Source organism: Phoca vitulina, unplaced genomic scaffold (genome assembly GCF_004348235.1).
Source record: "Phoca vitulina isolate PV1807 unplaced genomic scaffold, GSC_HSeal_1.0 scaffold22, whole genome shotgun sequence".
Classification (NCBI taxonomy): Eukaryota; Metazoa; Chordata; class Mammalia; order Carnivora; family Phocidae; genus Phoca; species Phoca vitulina.
This window is the reverse complement of record NW_022589725.1, coordinates 22,668,294-22,686,407: the sequence shown is the minus strand read 5'-3', so window position 1 is coordinate 22,686,407 and position 18,114 is coordinate 22,668,294. Positions and strand designations below refer to the sequence as shown.

The window sequence follows — 18,114 nt, the reverse complement described above, 5'->3', positions numbered from 1 at the left end:
AAGGGACAGAGGATAATAATGAGCCCGGGTTGTGATGATCAACTCTGCAACATTTAGATTTGACTTATTTGCTGCAGCCATTTGGTTAATATATGTGTGATGGATTCTTGAGAATTCACTTCAGAAAGCAGATGGGTCCATGCTGTTCTCACCCCTGCACACCAGGCTCTGCTAATCCTCAATCAGTGGCATCAACATCACATTGGTCGAAAACTGGCTCCTAGACTCTCTCTGTGGGTATGGGCCTGAACCGCCATCCTACCCGTTAATCCTGTCATGGCCTCATAGAGATGAGTTTCCTAGGAAACCACCTGGTTCAGGCTCCCATCCAGAATGGGGAACCTCCCTGTCTCCTGCCACTGTCCAGTGCTCCCAGCAAGCTCTGATTACCTTCACTGGCAGGGACTCACTATCCCTAAGGCAGCCTATGACACTAAGGAAGAGCTCTTATGAAAACAAAGCTTGTCTTTCTGCTGAGTCAAAATCAACTTTCTGGTAACCTCCACCCACTGAATCTTGTCTGCTGTTTGCAGCATTTCAAGTCTGCTCTTACTCAAGTCAACCTTTCCAGTACTGCAGACAGTTGCAATGCCTCCTTTCTGCTCTCCTCCAATTAGACGCTCCCAAGTCCTCCAATTGCTGGGCTGAGAGGTCTAAAAATGCAGACCTTCTTCTGAGCATGGCCCAGTTGTCAAGATGACTCTTAAAAATGGTGCCCAGCATATGTCCAAAATAATTGAAAGCAGCCAGAAGAGATACTTGTACACCCATGTTCATATCAGCATTAGCCACAATAGCCAAAAGATGGAAACAACCCAAGTGTCTACCAGCGGGTGAGTGGATAAGCAAAAGGTGGTATCTATGTACAATGGAATATTATTTAGTCTTACAAAGGAAGGAGATTCTGACACAGGCTATGACATGGATGAACATTGAGGACACTATGCTAAATGAAATGACAATCACAAAAAGACAAATAAAGGGGTGCCTGGGTGGCTCAGTTGGTTAAGTGTCGGACTCTTGATTTTGGCTCGGGTCATGATCTCAGGGTCGTGGGATGGAGCCCCCCCCCATCAGGCTCCAAGCTCAGCAAGGAGTCTACTTGAGATTCTCTCTCTTCCTCTCCCTCTGCCCCGCCCCCACCTGGTACACTCTCTCTCCCTCACCCAAATAAATAAATCTTCAAAAAAAAAAAAAAAGACAAATGCTGTATGATTCTTCTTATGTGAGGTAGCTAGAGTAGTCAAATTCATAGAAAGCAGGATGGTGATTGCCAGGGGAGGGGGAGGGGAGGAATAGGGAGTTGTTTAATGGGTCCAGAGTTTCAGTTTGGGAAGATGAAAAAGTTCTGGAGATTGGTTTCACAACACCGTGAATGTACTTACTATTGAACCGTACACTTAAAAATGGTTAAGATGGCAAATGTTATGTCATGTCTATTTACCACAGTTTTAAAAACAATGGTGCTCAGACCTGGTCAAAACACTTCAGTTGTGTTAAGGCTAGTGTAGAATATGCTAGGGCTATGATTTTTCCTTGATTGCTAATCTACATTTCTAGTAATGCAGCTTCAGAATGTGGCCCTAGTATTTTTAGCAGGTGCACTGCACCATTACGGCATATTCCACGTGTGGTCTATTAAACCCCTCAGCTCCTCGTCACATGAATTACTGCCAAACTATCCTAAGATGATGTCAATGACTTCTCTAGCTGTTACCTGCCTTTGAAAAAAAATATTACCATGGACGCCATAGCCATCTTCTGGAAACTAAACTTTCTCCTTTACAGTCATTTTAAGTTTTCCATGCCTTAAGTTCATTTCCAAAAAGAAAAAAGAATCTTTGACATGTTCTGAAATCATTTTTAAATGATGCTTATAAAAATCTGTGTATGTTATGGCTGATACCTAGGCATCTAGAAGTTTGTAGGTAGTCTTTGTGCCAATATTTCTGTGCTCAAGTGAATGTTTCTTTAGCCATCCTTGAGCAATCTTGGCATAAAGACAATAATAAAAACAACTATTTACATTCCACATGAAAAACTAAACTTAAGTATTGCAAACATCCACTTTTCATGTCCTTCATAACTTCTAATTTAGAGAAAGGCATCAGGAAAGGCACCATTGGCTTGAGAACAAAAGTGTCAAATGCAGACAGAGTCTTGTAATTTATTGAGAACCATTAACCGAAACATGAAATACTGTGAGTGGAAAGTGCATGGCTTTCGTGCCATTGCCAGGTGTAATCGCCTTTCTTTGACTCTCACATTTATGTAGTTCTGAAATTTTCTCAGATAACTGAATATATTTAGCTCTCCTTTTCCCAAGTTCCAACAACTACTTTAATTCTTAACAATTTTTTTAGATCTGGAGGCAGATTTGGGTTTGTGCCTGTTTGCAAAAGCAGAATGCAAACCAGATGAAAAGGTGCTCACAGAGTGAGTTCACAGAGTGAACTGTATTGGGGTAGTTTCCACATGCTACCTGCTTCTGAGAGTGTAATTTCCAGAGCCTTTTAGGAGATGAAAAGGTTTGTAAGAGCTCAGTCACACTTTGCAATTACAGAAAATTATTAGTTGCATTTAGATCAGTCAACTGTACAAATGGACCAACTTGGGGTTTTTGTTTGTTTGTTTGTTTGTTTGTTTAAAATCCTATCCCAGAATATCTATGGGTCAAGTTGTTCAGGTGTCATTCACAGAACAGAAAACTCACTGTTATCACCACAAAAAGGAGGGTGAATGATTCATTTATAATTGTTTTGAGAAAGCCAATTTAACAGCAATTGACATCCAAGATTTTTTTTATTTTCAAAAAGGCTCTCAGCCATAAGAAAAGGGTATGTTTTACAAGTAGAACTTTTTTCCACAGTAAACTATGAAACTATAGAACTATATAAAAACTATGAAAGGTCATACAAAATCTTCAGTTTTAACTCAAGGAGTAAAATGAGGAAATCAGTCCCCCGGTTCCTAGATTTTGCATCTTGGGTTTTTTGTGACTTTCGATCACTGGCTTGTTAAAGGGGCCGTGGACATGGAACTCTGTCCTGAGAGCTTTCCGCATAAAGCCTGCGAGACGGCATCGGGGCAGGACAGGCAAAATTATAAATACCTGAGCTCAAGGCCAAACCAAAACAATGTTTTAAATGAAAGCTCATACAAAATTACTGTTAATAATGCAAGAAATTCGTAGTTCTGGTTTCCAAAGAAAATTAATTCAGCTCTCTTGTGGATGTAAAATGAAGCTTTGAAAAAAGAGGGTTGGATCTACTCAGTTTATGCTTAAATGGATAAACTTGTGGCCTGGTTATGGTTGCCGTGGGAGCTATAATTTTATCCTGAATTTTTTAACGTCTTATGTGCTGCCCATAGGTTTTTCTCGGAACTGCTTGTGATGTGGAAGAAGGAGAATCATCCATGAAGGTGGTTGTCTGCTCAGAGGCCGTGCTTCCTCGGAGGGCTGGCTAGGCAGAGTTTGCAGGGCTTTGCATTTTCTGAGGTGGTACCGTGGTAGAAGGAAAGAAGAGCTTGTAGGACATAAGCATCCTTTGGTTCTGCTGGAAAGGAGCAGAAAGATATCACCATCTGCTCTTCTATGGAAGAGGGCTCCTGAACTTGCCTTAACTTCTCTGCAAGGTGCAAACAAGAAAAAGGAAGATATTAAATGACTTTTTTACAGGTCCCTTTATATATTTGGACCTTCCTCTCTTATTTATTGGAAAGAAGAAAGGTATTAGGGAGACAAGGAATGGGGGGAAATAAGGACCTCCCTTTTGTTCACTACAACAATCTACACTATCATCATCCCTTACAGGAATTCCCTCCACTCTGTAATCTTTAAGTCCACTGTTTTGGTGTCATCCACTGTACTCTTGGCACCCTACACAATACCTGGCATATTCAGGTAACCATTTTCCTCAACATATTTTATAGTGAAAAATTTCAGGCAGAGACATTTCAAAGAATTGTATGTGAACACCATATGTCCCCTCTAGATCCTATCCTTAACCCTTCACTATTTTGCTCCAGCGTATATCCAGCCAGCCAGCTTCTCTCCATCCATCATCTCATTTTTATTTTTATTATTTTTTAAACCAAGAAACAGTCTTTTTTTTTTTTAAGATTTTATTTGTTTATTTGAGAGAGTGAGAGAGAGAGCATAAGAGGGAGGAGGGACTCGATCCCAGGATCCTGGGATCATGACCTGAGCCGAAGGCAGACGCTTAACCGACTGAGCCACCCAGGCACCCCCATAATCTCCTTTTTAAATGCATTTCCAAGCTGCAAATATCATTTCACTTCCCTCTATATACTTCAGCACCCATATAATTAACTCAAGTTGACTATTACGATTTTGTCTTTTGAACGCATGAGATGCACCTATCTTAAGTGCACTAATGGATTTTGACAAATGCATACACCTGTGTAACCCAAACCCTTATCATAATACAGAACATTATCCCTCCTCTGGAAGAAGCCTCAAGATGATCCCAGTTCATCTCCATCCTTCCATCGACATTTTCTTTTACTGCAAATTAGTTTTGCCTGCCCTAGTACTTCATATAAACAGTTTCATACAGTATGTAGTCTTCTGTGTCGGGCTTCTTTCATTCAGTAGGATGTTTTTGAGATCATCCATGTTGCTAGGTGTAATATAGTTCTCAATAAATATTGATTTGCTGATTTTTATCATAGTGCTGAGAGATTCAAGTTGACCAAATGTATTTACATTCAGTTATTATAACTTGAATGTCTCTTATTAAACTTTTGGTGGGGGGGGCGGTGTTCAGGACTGCTGTTTGTGGATGACTCAGTAAAACAGGGCAAGTTTTGTGGAAGAAGTAAAATAAGGCATCTTTTTAAAATTAAAGAAAGTGGGGCGCCTGGGTGGCTCAGTTGGTTGAGCATCTGACTCTTGATTTTGGCTCAGGTCATGATCTCAGAGTCGTGAGATCGAACCCCATGTGGGGCTCTGCACTCAGTGGGGAGTCTGCTTCAGATTCTCTCTCCCTCTGCTCCTCCCCTCTGCTCTCTAAAATAAATACATCTTTAAAATTAAAGAAAGATACCAAAGGATGGTTATGATTGGAGCACATGAGACGGGCCAGACAGGAACTGACCCCAAACCTCTCCCCTTCTCACAGGTGTAGGTGTGATGGCTAAACAGGGCACTTTCCACAGGAACGTTTTTTTCTAGAATGTTCACTTGCTGTACCCAAAGGCAGGATGTGACTTGGCCAAGGGGGAATCTGCATGCTTGAGTTCTTTCCGCAGAAGTTCCCCGTTCTGCAGAGAGCGAGGCTGAGAGCCAGCAGCAAGGAAGTAGAAGGCAGAGCTTCCAGTTGGTGTCTGTTGCGGTAAACGTGACTGGCTTTTTGGGGGAGTACCAATTAGCTGGAAGAGTCCCAACTGAAAATTTTCAGAAGAATCCCCTCTAGCCCACAACTGTCTTCTCTAAAAGTGGGTTCCCAAGCTCAGGAAGGGTGAGGGACACTGTCCTCTTCAGCATGTGAATTTTGTGTTTATTAGTGATTTCACATACCTGTCAGGGTTCATCGGAGAGTTTCAACCCCCAGAAATCTATGTTCTCTTTCTTAATAAGAAAAAAAAAGAATCAAGGGGGCTAAACTCAACTGTGGCCTGGAGCTGACCCCAGCTTACACGCAGTCCAGATTACTACCTGGAGGCACCTGAAATCTCAGGTGGCCCTTTCGGGTTAACCCAGGTGGCTGGATCTAAACTCTTCAACTCAAGGCCTCAGCCTCCTTCCTGAGCAGGGTGTGGGGGACCAGCCACCGGGCACAGAATTAAAACAGGTTCAGACATGGGGAACTCCAAGGAGTGTGCAATTGAAGACCTCATCAGCCTTCACGAATTGTGTTTCCCCCCTGTCCCCAGCACAAGCATTTTGCCTTTAAACCATTACTTAGCACCCCCATGGACATTTGGGAGGACAAGGGAGAAGGAGGCAGATAGGAGGTAGAGGAGATTGGTTTGGAAACTTTGAGAAAAGTCTAGATGCACTTACAGTTGACAACTGGCTGCTTTGCCTTTAGGATAATTGCAGGGACTGGGGCACATTAAGACATAATGCTCAGGTTGCTGCTGCCTGTGCCACGGATCATCTCACCAATGATGGTCAAGATGGGACACATTACCACTAAGAAGGTACCTTTCTTAGGAGTATTTCCTGAGCTGTTAAAACGCCAAGATTGCTAAACCACCCTTGGTGGCTTTGAACAAATGTAAAGAGGTCAGCTGGCTGCCTTATTCCCCAGCGTGCTGAGATGTGGCACTGAAAATATTGTCACTAAATGCAGTAAATAACCACAATGTACCCAACCTTTTATGCACTCATAACTCAGTATATTGGAAACTATTTTCCTTTGACCCATTGCAGCCCATCATGCCCCACAGTCCCAGAGGGGTCAAGTCACGATCCTGCCCCTGAATAGTCACGCTTTTCCGCAGAACATGCCCAATATGAGGGCCAAAACTTTGTCACCCTTCAGTGGAAATCAAGAGGTCCCCTCAAACGCAGCAGCATGTCTGCTGTGAGAGGGGCTGGCAGAGGCTTTGGCCAGCCCGCAGGTTTCCTTTGACCTTGGTTAGGACCAGGAGTGTCGCTGTAAACTGCGAGGCTCGCCCTAAGGTGGAAAATAGCATCAGTTTCCACTGCCACCCCAGATAGCCAAGTTCTGCTGCAGGGCGATGGCGGGGAGATGGTCCATTCCAGGCTCCTCTCCTGCCACCCAGAGAGCTGCTCGGAGGCCGCCTACAGGTGCAATCCCGGCACTGCGGCCTGGGCAGCGGGACCAGGACGGTGGGAGCCCAAGCCCATCAGCATCTCACTCAGCCCCTCCCCAAACCTGAGCGGACCCCAGTGTGTCCGCCGCCCTCCCCCTCCCGGCTTCCCCTAGATCCTGCCCTGTCACTGTTTGGAAAAGACGCTGGACCCTGACGCTGGGAGCCCTCCGAAACTTCGCAGACTGGGATCGGGGAGGGGGTGGGGCGCGGCCGAGGCTTCCCCTCGAATTTGCGGCAAGCCTGGCTCCGGGAAAGTTTTTCAAAGTTCCCAGCAGCGCCTGCCCAGGTCGCCTCCGCCGGGCGAGCAGACGGCGGCAAGCACGCCAGCCTCGCCGCCGCCGCCGCCTGCGGCTACCGCTGCCAGCAGCGAGCTCTGGGCGGCTCGCTCGCTCGCGGGAAGCGGGCCGGGCTCCCGGCGGGCAGGCCCTCCTCCTGGGGCGAAAGCCGCAGCTGACGCAGACGGCTCGGAAGGCGGAAGCTGCCCCGCTCTGACCGCTCAGGCAGCGCCGCGGCGCTTACACCTGGGGCCCCGACGGGCGGGCACAGGCGCCCGGCCCAAGGCGTCCGAGGGGGCTCCCGGGCAGCAACGAGGCGCCGCGCGTCCCTGAGCAACGGACCCTAGCAAGTTCCTCGCCGCACGCTGCCCCCCTTCCCGCCTGGCCCAAAGCTCCCGAGGGCAGGAGTCCGCGCTGAGCCCCGGGACGTCTACGCGGTATCGCGAGTCCCTGAGCCCCCAGCCCCTTCCAAGTTCCTCCCAGTCCTCCCCCTCCCCATCAACCAGAGGGAAGGGGCGTGTCTTCGAGCGACACGCCTCCTCATGAATATTAATAAGTGCGCATGCGCCTGCCGGGCGCGCTGGGTAGAGGTGGCCAGCCCGGGCCGCTGCTCCCAGACGGGCTCTCCGAGTCCCTCTCCGAGAGCCGGGCGGGCACGCGTCATTGTGTTACCTGCGGCCGGCCCGCGAGCTGGGCTCTTTTTTTTTTTTTTTTTTTTCCTCCCCTCCCTCTCTTCTTTTTAAGCAGCTGATCTGAAAGGGAATAAAAGGCTGCGCATAATCATAATAATAAAAGAAGGGGAGCGCGAGAGAAGGAAAGAAAGCCGGGAGGTGGAAGAGGAGGGGGAGCGCCTCAAAGAAGCGATCAGAATAATAAAAGGAGGCCGGGCCCTTTGCCTTCTGGAACGCGCCTCTCTTGAAAGGGCTTTTGAAAAGTGGTGTTGTTTTCCAGTCGTGCATGCTCCAATCCGCGGAGTATATTAGAGCCGGGACGCGGCGGCCGCAGGGGCAGCGGCGACGGCAGCACCGGCCGGAGCACCAGCGCGAGCAGCAGCGGCGGCGGCGGCGGCGTCTCGAGTGCCCGCGGCGCGCGGCGCAGCGATGCGGTCCCCACGGACGCGCGGCCGGCCCGGGCGCCCCCTGAGCCTCCTGCTCGCCCTGCTCTGCGCCCTGAGAGCCAAGGTAGGAGACCGCCGGGCCTCCTTCCTGGCCCGCCCTCTCCTTCCCCTCGCAGCTCCCTGGACGCCTGCTGTTGAGCGCCTGGAGCGGGCTCGGGAGCCCTCGGGCGCCCGGCTCCCCGGCCGGGTCCTGCTCCCCAGACGCAGCCCCTAGGCTGGGGAAGTCCCGGACCTCCTAAATCTACCCTCCAGGTGGGGCAGGGGGCTGCGTTCTCTCCGCTCTTCACCCCGGGGGTAGTCGTCGGATTTCTCCTGCGCTCGTGCATTTTATGCCCGGGAAATCACGTTGAGTCTTTGCACTCGGTTTTGCAAAATTATTTTCACTTGGCGCTGAGGGCTCGTCGGGGCGGGTGGGGAGGGAGTCGTTACTTCCACCCTCGAAGAAAACAACTTTCCCGTGCGCTGACCTCCCTCCCTCCCTTCCTCGCCGGCAGGTGTGCGGGGCCTCCGGCCAGTTCGAGTTGGAGATCCTGTCTATGCAGAACGTGAACGGGGAGCTGCAGAACGGGAACTGCTGCGGCGGCGTCCGGAACCCGGGGGACCGCAAGTGCTCCCACGACGAGTGTGACACGTACTTCAAAGTGTGCCTCAAGGAGTACCAGTCCCGCGTCACGGCCGGGGGGCCCTGCAGCTTCGGCTCGGGCTCCACTCCTGTCATCGGGGGCAACACCTTCAATCTCAAGGCCAGTCGTGGCAACGAACGCAACCGCATCGTGCTGCCTTTCAGTTTCGCCTGGCCGGTGAGTGAGCCGCGCGGTGAGGGGGGCCCGCCGAGGTCCGCACCCGCGCCTGCCGAGCCCCGCTCTCTCTTGCGAGAGGGATTTAAAGGGCCTTGGCTTGAAACTCCGCGCTAACTGGAAAAGTCTTGCGGGGTGGGGTGTTAAGCAGCCGAGACACTATCGTTAGATCTCAGCAGGCCCCGTCTTCGAGGCTTTTTGCTAAGCACACAAAAGTGGGGAGCCCCCAGGGGTTTGTGAGGCAAAGCTCCCAGGAAGGCCAGTTTAAACTTGCAATTTGAAGGCCCTAGATTGACCCCCCCCCCCCAATTCCCGAGCTGGGGGTCCTTATAGACGATCTTTGCTTAACCATTTAAACCTGATGGGCCGTGGAAAGCGACGCGGCGCAGTTTTGGCCTTCGAACGCCGTCCAAATCGGCACCCTCCCCTTTCTCGTGAGCGGCCTGGAGAGCGGGTGTGTCCTTCCTGGAGGGTGTGGGGGAGCCTGTTTCCCGCTGCTCTCCGGGAGACTTTGGGGCGTGCGGGGACGCGCTCCGGGCTGGATGTAAGGGCGCGGGGGCGGCCGCCGCTTGGGGGTGTGTGTGTGTGGGGGGGGGGTGTCTCTGGGCCATGGCTGGAGCTGGGAGCCCGAGAGCCTCCGCCCCCTGCCGGCCCCTTCCTGCCCTCGCCCCCGCGCCGTGTAGCCCTTGTGGCCTCACTTCCAGCGGTTCCCGGGCTCTGGAACCAGCTGTGTTTGCAAACTTCCCCGGGAAGGGCGGGGGTGCGCCCTCGTCCGGCGGGCGCCCGGCCCCCGCTAGCCTCCGGGGGCGTGTCAAGGCCTGGAAGGGGCGGCCCACTAGAGGCGGCTGCTGAGAGTCCAAGTGCGTGGACCCCCGCCCCGGGCGCCGCTCGAGGCCCCGGGCGCCGCTGACCGACCCTGCAACGAGGCCCTTGCAACATCCCAAACTGGGTAGAAGGAAGATGAGCGTGATTGCAGAAGGGGAGGAAAGGGGAAAATGCTGGTGCCCTCTGCTCCGCTCCCGCTGTCCAGGAGGCGTGGCTCGTCGCCAGGACTGGGGCTTGGCCCAGCCGGTGCTGCCAGGGTGGGCGTTGAGGGGGGAGGGGGAAGCTCGGTGCCCGGGGGAATACTCTCCGCCACGTGCTCTGATAGGGTGCACTCTGCTGCCTCCTATCCGCGGGCTGGGGCTGTGATTCGCATCGCTGGGAGGGGAGGAAGGGGGAGAGTGCCTGGGTGTTGTGTGTGTGTGTGTGTGTGTGTGCGTGCGCGTGTGTGTATCTTGGGGTGGCTCTCAAGGCCCGCATTTACCGGAGCTGGCATTATAAAGTGCCCTCTGCCATGAGTGAGATAAGACAGTTATCGGAAACATGCCATTAAAAGGGACTTATAAAAACCCGTGGTATGTAGAGTTCTCTGAGAATGGAGGGCTGCGTCTGTTGTGGGATTTCAGTTTTACAAAGAGTGTTTATCTTGTTTGTTAATCCCCTGCTAGGGAGAACTTTAAAGAGGCTGGCCACTTTTTAATCTGTGCCCAAGTTAACTGTGAATACTGACCGCCCTTGAACTTGTGTTTGGAGTTTAGGGGGAAGGGGCCTGCAGGTGGTTCCACCCTCCTGAGGATCAGTCCGGAGCCCCTTGCTTTTCACAAGACCATAAAAGGAATCTTATTAGTGATGTGGAAAAGCTGCAGGCCTGGCTGAGGCTCACTTTGGAGAGTAGGGTCAGAGGACCGCTTGGATGAGAACAGGGAGCCTTGCTCCCTGGACTGGTTCTGGAAAAGTGACCTAGAAGGTGTGTCTGTCCCCATTTGACACTTGGCAGAGTCCTAGATGGGGAATGAGCAGAAGCAGTGTGTGGGGCAGAGTCGATTGATTTGCTAGTGCTCTTCTGTGGTTTCAGGGCCCACGGGTCACCAACCATGAAATAGACTCTCGGCTTTTCTAGAATAGGGAGACCGCTGGGGCTACACTGAGTGTGGTTCTTTTGAAGTTGGGCCAAATGCATGTATCACTCATAAATGAGTCTCCACCCTGCCCCCCTAAAAGGCCTGCTGTGAAACATAAGCTTTACTTCCCAAGAGAAAGTGGCGTTTAGGTGTATTGTTTTAGTTTATTTTCCCGAGTGTGGTTAGAGAAACACCACAGTCTGTAACTTTCAAGAATGATTCCAGGGTAAGTGTTAACCGAAGTGAAAGCGCTTAGGTATTGAAGTACATAGAGCAGTTTCATTCAGTTTGGCAATTAAATATTAATAAGCATGTCTATTTAAAACTGACTTTCTTGAATAAGTAATAACTGAACTTGGTACAGAATTCAAGATGAAAAGACGATCTGGGTTTTTTTTGTTCTTTTGTTTTTTTGTTTTTTTTTTTAATCAAACCACCTTGGACTTCCAGCCACTTGCGCCCCAGACCCTTAGGCAGTCCCGGTTACTGTTCGCATGGGTCCTCCCAAATGTGCTGACCACGGAAGAGCTGTGGTCCAGGGTGCACGGTAGAAGGTCAGTTTAGAAGGTGGTGTAATTCATGTCTTTGTTGGGAATTACAAACTCAGTCAAACTGTTCATGTTCTAGAGAGGAAGAAGAGGAAATGAGCGGTCACATTTGAAATCTAGTCCACATTCCAGTGTCCACGTGGGGAGTTCTGTAGAGGTGGGTCTGCCCATTGGATAGTATCTGGTTGTGTTCCACTGAATGTCTGCTGTCCCAGCTCTAGGCTCGTGGTTCTCATTGGTGGCTTCTAATCCTCATACCAGTGCTGTGCTCACAGGGTTTTGACTTGAAGCAACTGGCCTGACTTATGACCCTCCAATCAGGGGGACCCAGTGATAAGAACATACATTATGGAAGGTAATTGGGCTCAACGGGAAGTGATTTGGGAATAACCATTTATAAGTCATTGAAATGGTTAAGTTGCACCTCCCAAAATTAGTGCTAAATCCCGGTAGTACCTGCTTATTAAAAATCCATTAGTGTACTTACCACTACCCAGCCCCTGAAGCTTTTTAGGAACTCCAGAACCCCAGTTCGCTGAATTGATGCATTGCAGGCCCTGCAGTGAAGTGCATCTAGAGAAACTTGGGGGGAAGCAGTTGACATATCTCGTCTCTTCTTGGCCTCCTATTTAAACGCCATTGACAGTGATAAAAGGCTGCTGAGAACAACTGAATTTTTCAGGGAAATCCCGTGAAGTGTGTTTCTTGCATACCAGAGGGACGCCAGCTTTGGCCCCCTTCACGCTTAAGGCCTGATTGAACAACTGCCACGGGTTTGGGTAAATCAGATGCCCCAAGGTTCATCACAGAATATAATTGACATGTCCTTGTCTTCCTGCCCTCTGCTGTGTTTCTGGGTCCCTGCACCTCTGTGGGTGTGGTGTGGACACGTGGAGGGTGGAGGGATGGGGTTCTCATTTGAACCGGCTCCTTTCGGCAGCCAGTATCTACAACCCGTGTGGCCACCGTGCATGCAGACAAACCGCGCCCAGGAGTGTAAGTACTCAGAGCAAGGGATTGTGCTCATGTGGAGAAAACCTCTTCTGCTCTGACACCTGGGTCAAATTAAAGTGATGAAATGACATGTCTGCATTGCAAAACCAGGCTTGGCGGGGGAGGGGAACCTGTGCTCACTTTGTGCTATGTGTCTGCAGAATGGCCGTTCCCCAAATGAAATCCCCATTCAAGGTACTTGGTTTCTAATTTTTTTTTTCTCTTCCAGGTGTAAACTGCTCTGTTTTCTTCCTCCTTATTGTCTTGTTTCTTAGCAACTTATTCAAACCTCCAGTACTTGTATGACTTCGCAACCCACCAACTCCACACCCATAATTCTACAGGGACTTCAGACATGTGTGGGGAACAGTGAAGTTTTGGCACCAAGGCAGTTGGGGTGAGGAGGAGTGGCATCAGCCTCTTACAGGCATGTCACTCCCCTGAAAACCAGCGATCTGTTTTTGTTTTTTTTTTTTTTTTTTTTTTTTTTATTTATTTGCGAGAGAGAGAATGAGAGACAGAGAGAGCATGAGAGGGAGGAGGGTCAGAGGGAGAAGCAGACTCCCCGCTGAGCAGGGAGCCCGATGTGGGACTCGATCCCGGGACTCCAGGATCATGACCTGAGCCGAAGGCAGTCGCTTAACCAACTGAGCCACCCAGGCGCCCCTGAAAACCAGCGATCTGAATACTGCCTAAAATCTTTATAGGGAAGAGCGGTAAGGGACCCTTTGGGTAGAAGGCGTGTGGGAAGTTTAGCATGGAGGAAAAATGTTCTTCATGAAGAAATGCAGCCAAGGCAATAAGGAGTCTTCATGTTCCTGAGCTGAAAACAGGGATGCAAACAGAGGCCGTGGCTGGATTCACAGCAGCCACCAGCCCATTGTAAAGGGCCAGCCCTCGGTTCCAATGTCCAGCTTTCCAGATTATGCATTCTTACATAGTAACTAATCTCTGGGTGTGCATATAGTTAGCATATCATCCATAAAGGCAAATATTCCTAGAGCAGCCCCCCTTGGTAAACTCTAAGTGTGTTCCTTCTGAGAGAAGGGACACTTGGCTCCAGCTTTTAAATACACTTAAAAAATTAGAACAAAGTACATTTAACCTACTTTTCAACTTTAGGAAGATCTATTAGGATGCACGGGAAGTGATGATTCTTGCGATTCCTAAAACGGTGGCAGAGGTGGGACAGGGTTCCACATTCAGAAATGCTCCACCTTTATCTTGGCTTGTGGTGCTGAGTGGCCGTGTTGGGAGCTCCTTGCTGGCTTCTGACCACAGCAGGGACTGCCCTGCCCTGTGGCCCTTGTTTTCATGGTGCCCGCGACATTTGTCACTGGGGCAGTGCATGTACAGGGAAGAAGTTCTGCAACGTGGCTCCCAGTGGTTAAAGGTGGTACATAAATAGTCAAACGTTCAGAGTCCTCTACCAGCTCAGCCCAGTTTTTATGCACTTTTGGTAAATAAGTAGAAAGGCTTCTTGTTCAGGCTTGCTCTGTGTGAACCGGACGGTTGTGCTTGGCTGGCTTCTCGGTATTCTATCTATTAACCTCGCCACCCTTTTGTAACTGGTGCATTTAATTATCAGTGGGATGCTTTTCAAACAGGTAAAGGTAATGATGGGAAAGGGGGTGGGGGCATCTCATGGACAGCCTCCAATCTGGATCTGAGCTGTGGGGCCCACTTGGTGAGTCTTTGAGGTGGGCTTTCATGAGAAAATCACCCTTTGTAACCAGATAGGACTCTATTGAAATGTCAAGCCCCGCAGACTAAATTGCCGTCTCCGGCTGAAGTCGTCTTAGCCTGGCCGCTGTGGGGCAGTTGTCCTCTCTTCAAGCCTCCCGTTGCCACGGCCGTGGGACCCGTGAATTGTTCGTGTGAGCGTGCGTGCGCCCACACATGCGATCTCCGAAGCCTTTATTTAATATGTCTGTGACTGGAATATTTTATACTGTGGCCACCCAGACGCAGGCAGGACAATAGTGTGGCCGAATTGACTGAAATGAGGATTACAGAGAATAATGCAGCCTTTCCAAAAAATACTGCTAATACAGGGCCTGCGACAGGAAGCGACAGTTGAGTCAGCAGAGCGCAGGGCCCCAGACCAACCCCGGGGCTGGCCGCCTGGCACAATGGGCCCCCCCCGGGCACGTCGGGCATCCCCAGAGTGTGGGCTCCCCAGCCGCCCAGCACAGCGGCCTGGGGTTTTGGACGCCGCTCGCGTGCCGTTTGGATGGCGGTTTGTTTGTGTCCGTCAGCTTGGCAGGAATGGAAGCAGCCTCTTCTCAGGGCTTGGTTTGGCTGCCACTGTTGCCAGGAAAAGGAAGTTCCCAGCTGCCAACACAATTACCTTTGTTTCTTACATCCCCCTTCTTAATGTGGCAATTAAGTGCTTAGCCCTGTGCCCGGTGCCAAGGTAACCACTGTGGAGTCAGATGGGCGCAGGACACCGCCCGCCGCAGCCCTCCCTGGGACGCCTGGGACGCCTGGGGAGTTGGAGACCAGGCCCCTCCTCTAGGTAAAAGGCCATGGCAGTCCTCCCCAAAGGTTGTCCTGAGAGCTGGCCATTCCTCTTTCCTGCTCCCCGAGCATGAGGACCAGCCTCTGTGGCCAGATTGCCCTGGGCCTGGAGGTGTGGGAAGGGGGAGGCGCAAACCCACACCCAAGTTCTGTTAGCTCCCCCCACCCTCCCGCTTTGCCCTCCCGCCCCCCATCGTTCTGGGGAGATTCACGAAAAAAGAAGAAAGCAAGGGGACTTTCCTAGTCTTCCTTTTGTAGTGTAAAACCAAGAAAAATCCAGGTATTTGCTATTTCTGTTTCTTGTGGGTGGTATTTTTGTATGAACTTGTTAAGTTGGACACTTGCCCATCATCTGGCCTGGCACCCTCTTTCCAAGCTCTTCGGGGGGTGCCCAGCGGCTTGGCCTCTGCTGGGGGTCAGATTTGAAGTTACAAATTGGGGGTGACATGATCCTAGCAGATTGCATCCGATTTTTAGTCTGGTACTGGCCTAATATGACATAAAGTGCATGGTCTGGATTGCCCGAGTCTGGATGTATATTCTGGGATGTACAGAGGTCAAGCATGGGCCTGGGAAAAATTAAAGTTCCTAGCAACAAATAATCATTACCAAATTATCTTGATTGTTGATCTATAGTGTGGGGATGGAGTGGGAGGTAAGAGGGCCTCCTAATAGGGACGTTGGAGGGAATCCTATCTTCTGAAGCCTGGGTGGGAGGAATCCTGCCCCGGGAGGTGAGGCCCAGAAGCATCGGCCCTTCTCGGAAACCAGGGAGAGCGAGACCGTCCAGAGCGTCTTATTTATTTTTTTTGGCAAGGCCTTGGTGCCAATGCTGGAGCCCCCGGCCCTCACCCCCTGTCCACCTCTGAGAAGGCAGTTCATGGACGATCATGACACTTGGTGTCCCTGAGCTCTGGTGCTGCTCTGCTTAACTCTCTTCCCTCAAGGTTGGGCAGTGTTGGTCAGCACTTCCTGAGGTCTTCCCAGCTCCGGTGAGGAGCAGCCTGGGACACAGCTTGGTCTTCCAGGCTCTTGTGCAAGGACGGAAGGATGCCTCCTCCTTTGAGCCTGAAGCAGAATTAATACTGTCATGCCAGCTCAGGCCTGGCACGCCTTCCCCTTCTGCAGGGTTTGTGGCGATGACATGTTGAGCACTTGTGCGAGTCTGTCGGAACTATGGGTATCAATGCATTTAATCAGAGGATTAATTACAACAATACGTGGAAGTAGAGAACATGGGTCTCGATGTGGCCAGCGACCGAAGGGCTTAATTATACAGAATCAGCCCCACATCTGGCCTCATTTGGACTTGGCTCTCCCCTCCAATCAGTAGAGAAATGTAATTTCTTGCTGCTCTCAGGGAAGAGTCCTGTAATTTGTAGTTAGTCCCAGGAAACTTAGAGGCTGTAAATAAGGTGTAACTTTTACTAATAAAATATTAACGACGACAACAATGAATTTGGACCCAGGGCCACCAAACAGGAGAGGGCTGGGTATGTGCCCCGGCTTGCCTGGTTTTGCTTGCTTTTCTGAGCATTTTCCCACAGTTATCAGTGAACGAAATGGAATCCTGCTCTGCTTTGAGTATGAAACATATTTCGGCTGAATTCCAAGGCAGGGTCTATCACAAGATATTTTTATATTCGGAGACAACACGCTGTGTCTGTGTGTGAGCAGTAAGCTTGCCTAGAGTTATGAATGAAGCGCTTTTTTTTTTTTTTTTCCTCTCTTTTGCTCCACTTTCGCCTCCCCTTGTAGGTGCCTTCTCTTGGTGATGGTGTTTCTGGCGCAGGGTATTATTTGAGCAATGTGCTCAATGTGCTATTTCCGATGCACTGGTATCTGTCGGTGACAAGAGGGATACAGAGGAGGAGGGACATTTTTCCCCCACCCCCCTCCGATATCCTCCAGCGCCAAGATAGCAGGTTTATTTAAACCCTGGTGTTTTGTGAGACTGACCTCATTCTAAATTACAAATGAAGATTTGAGTAAAAGCGGGAATTTGCTAATGGCTTGGATTGGGGGTGGGGGGTAGAATTCCGAGATAAGCCTGGAAGATAAAAGGTGCCTTCAGTATAATAGCTGGCATCCTGCCAGTGTCCAGGGAATTTGTTTAGTTAGTGGACTCTGATTATTCCTGGAATGTTAGATCTTATTGACAGATAAGTCCATCAATAGCTATAACCTATGGGTGTGCGTTATTTCTCCCTTTTGTACTTTCGCCCCCAGAGTCTGCCCCCCAAGCACCCCAAGTTGGGTCGCCGCCTTTGTCTTAGTCTCTTTGCCCCTCCCTCCCCCCCCCCCCCCCCCCCCCCGCCCTGCTTCCTAGAGTCACCTGATACTTGTGGGAGCTGAGATGGTCTCGCACAGACAGGGCTTTCAAAAGGGTTCTGAAAAGGAAAAGGGGGCCTCCCTAGGGATTGCCCCACCAGGGCCCAAAGTGTAACCTTAGCAATACCCGGCCCTCCTCACTGGATGCCCCCCCCCCAATACAAATACCTGGTTAGGTTAGCTTGAAGAAATTCTTTGTGGGTTTTTTTTTTTTTCTCATGCACTAGTGTTAGGGGTCTGGAAAGTTTTGGAAAACTGTAGAGTGTTCACATATAGGGAGGTGGTATTTCCTGATCATGACTTTGGGCTGCTTGCGTAAGAGGACGATGACCAACACGCAGTGGGCCCCCGCCAGGTGGAAGGAGTCAGCCTGGGGGTGGGTGCCAGGGAGGGAAGGGACCTCAGTTCCACAGCAAACAGAGTTTTCATTTTGACTTTACGGTTTTGTTTGGCGAGGTATGAGGGGAGGCCAAGCAAGTAGGACATTTGGGAGCTGATCCCTATTTCTGGATACTAAGCTGTTGTTGTTCTGTGTTACAGAGGTCCTACACTTTGCTTGTGGAAGCGTGGGATTCCAGTAACGACACTCTCCGTAAGTATCACAGCAATGGGCTTTCCTCCAGGTGTGTCTTTCTGGAAGCGCAGTGCTTGGAGTATGGTAGTGTCGGAGCTGGATCTGTCTCCTGAGTGCTTCAGAGGACTTGGACCACTCCCTGCTGTCTGCACCCACCCCGTTCCCCCCCCCCCCCCCCCCCCCCCCCCCCCCCCCCCCCCCCCCCCCCC

At 50.4% G+C, this 18,114-nt stretch overlaps 1 protein-coding gene across 1 annotated transcript in view; it reads left to right on the top strand.

Annotated features, from left to right (window-relative positions):
* The first annotated feature begins 8,161 nt into the window (after nucleotides 1–8,161).
* The window catches only part of JAG1 (jagged canonical Notch ligand 1), a 37,597-nt gene continuing 27,644 nt past the window's right edge, over nucleotides 8,162–18,114 (top strand). The window contains exons 1-3 of the mRNA XM_032419176.1: nucleotides 8,162–8,263; nucleotides 8,694–8,999; nucleotides 17,872–17,923. Of these exons, the coding sequence (XP_032275067.1) occupies nucleotides 8,183–8,263; nucleotides 8,694–8,999; nucleotides 17,872–17,923 (439 nt within the window). The 5' untranslated portion in view covers nucleotides 8,162–8,182. The remainder of the gene's footprint in view (nucleotides 8,264–8,693; nucleotides 9,000–17,871; nucleotides 17,924–18,114) is intronic.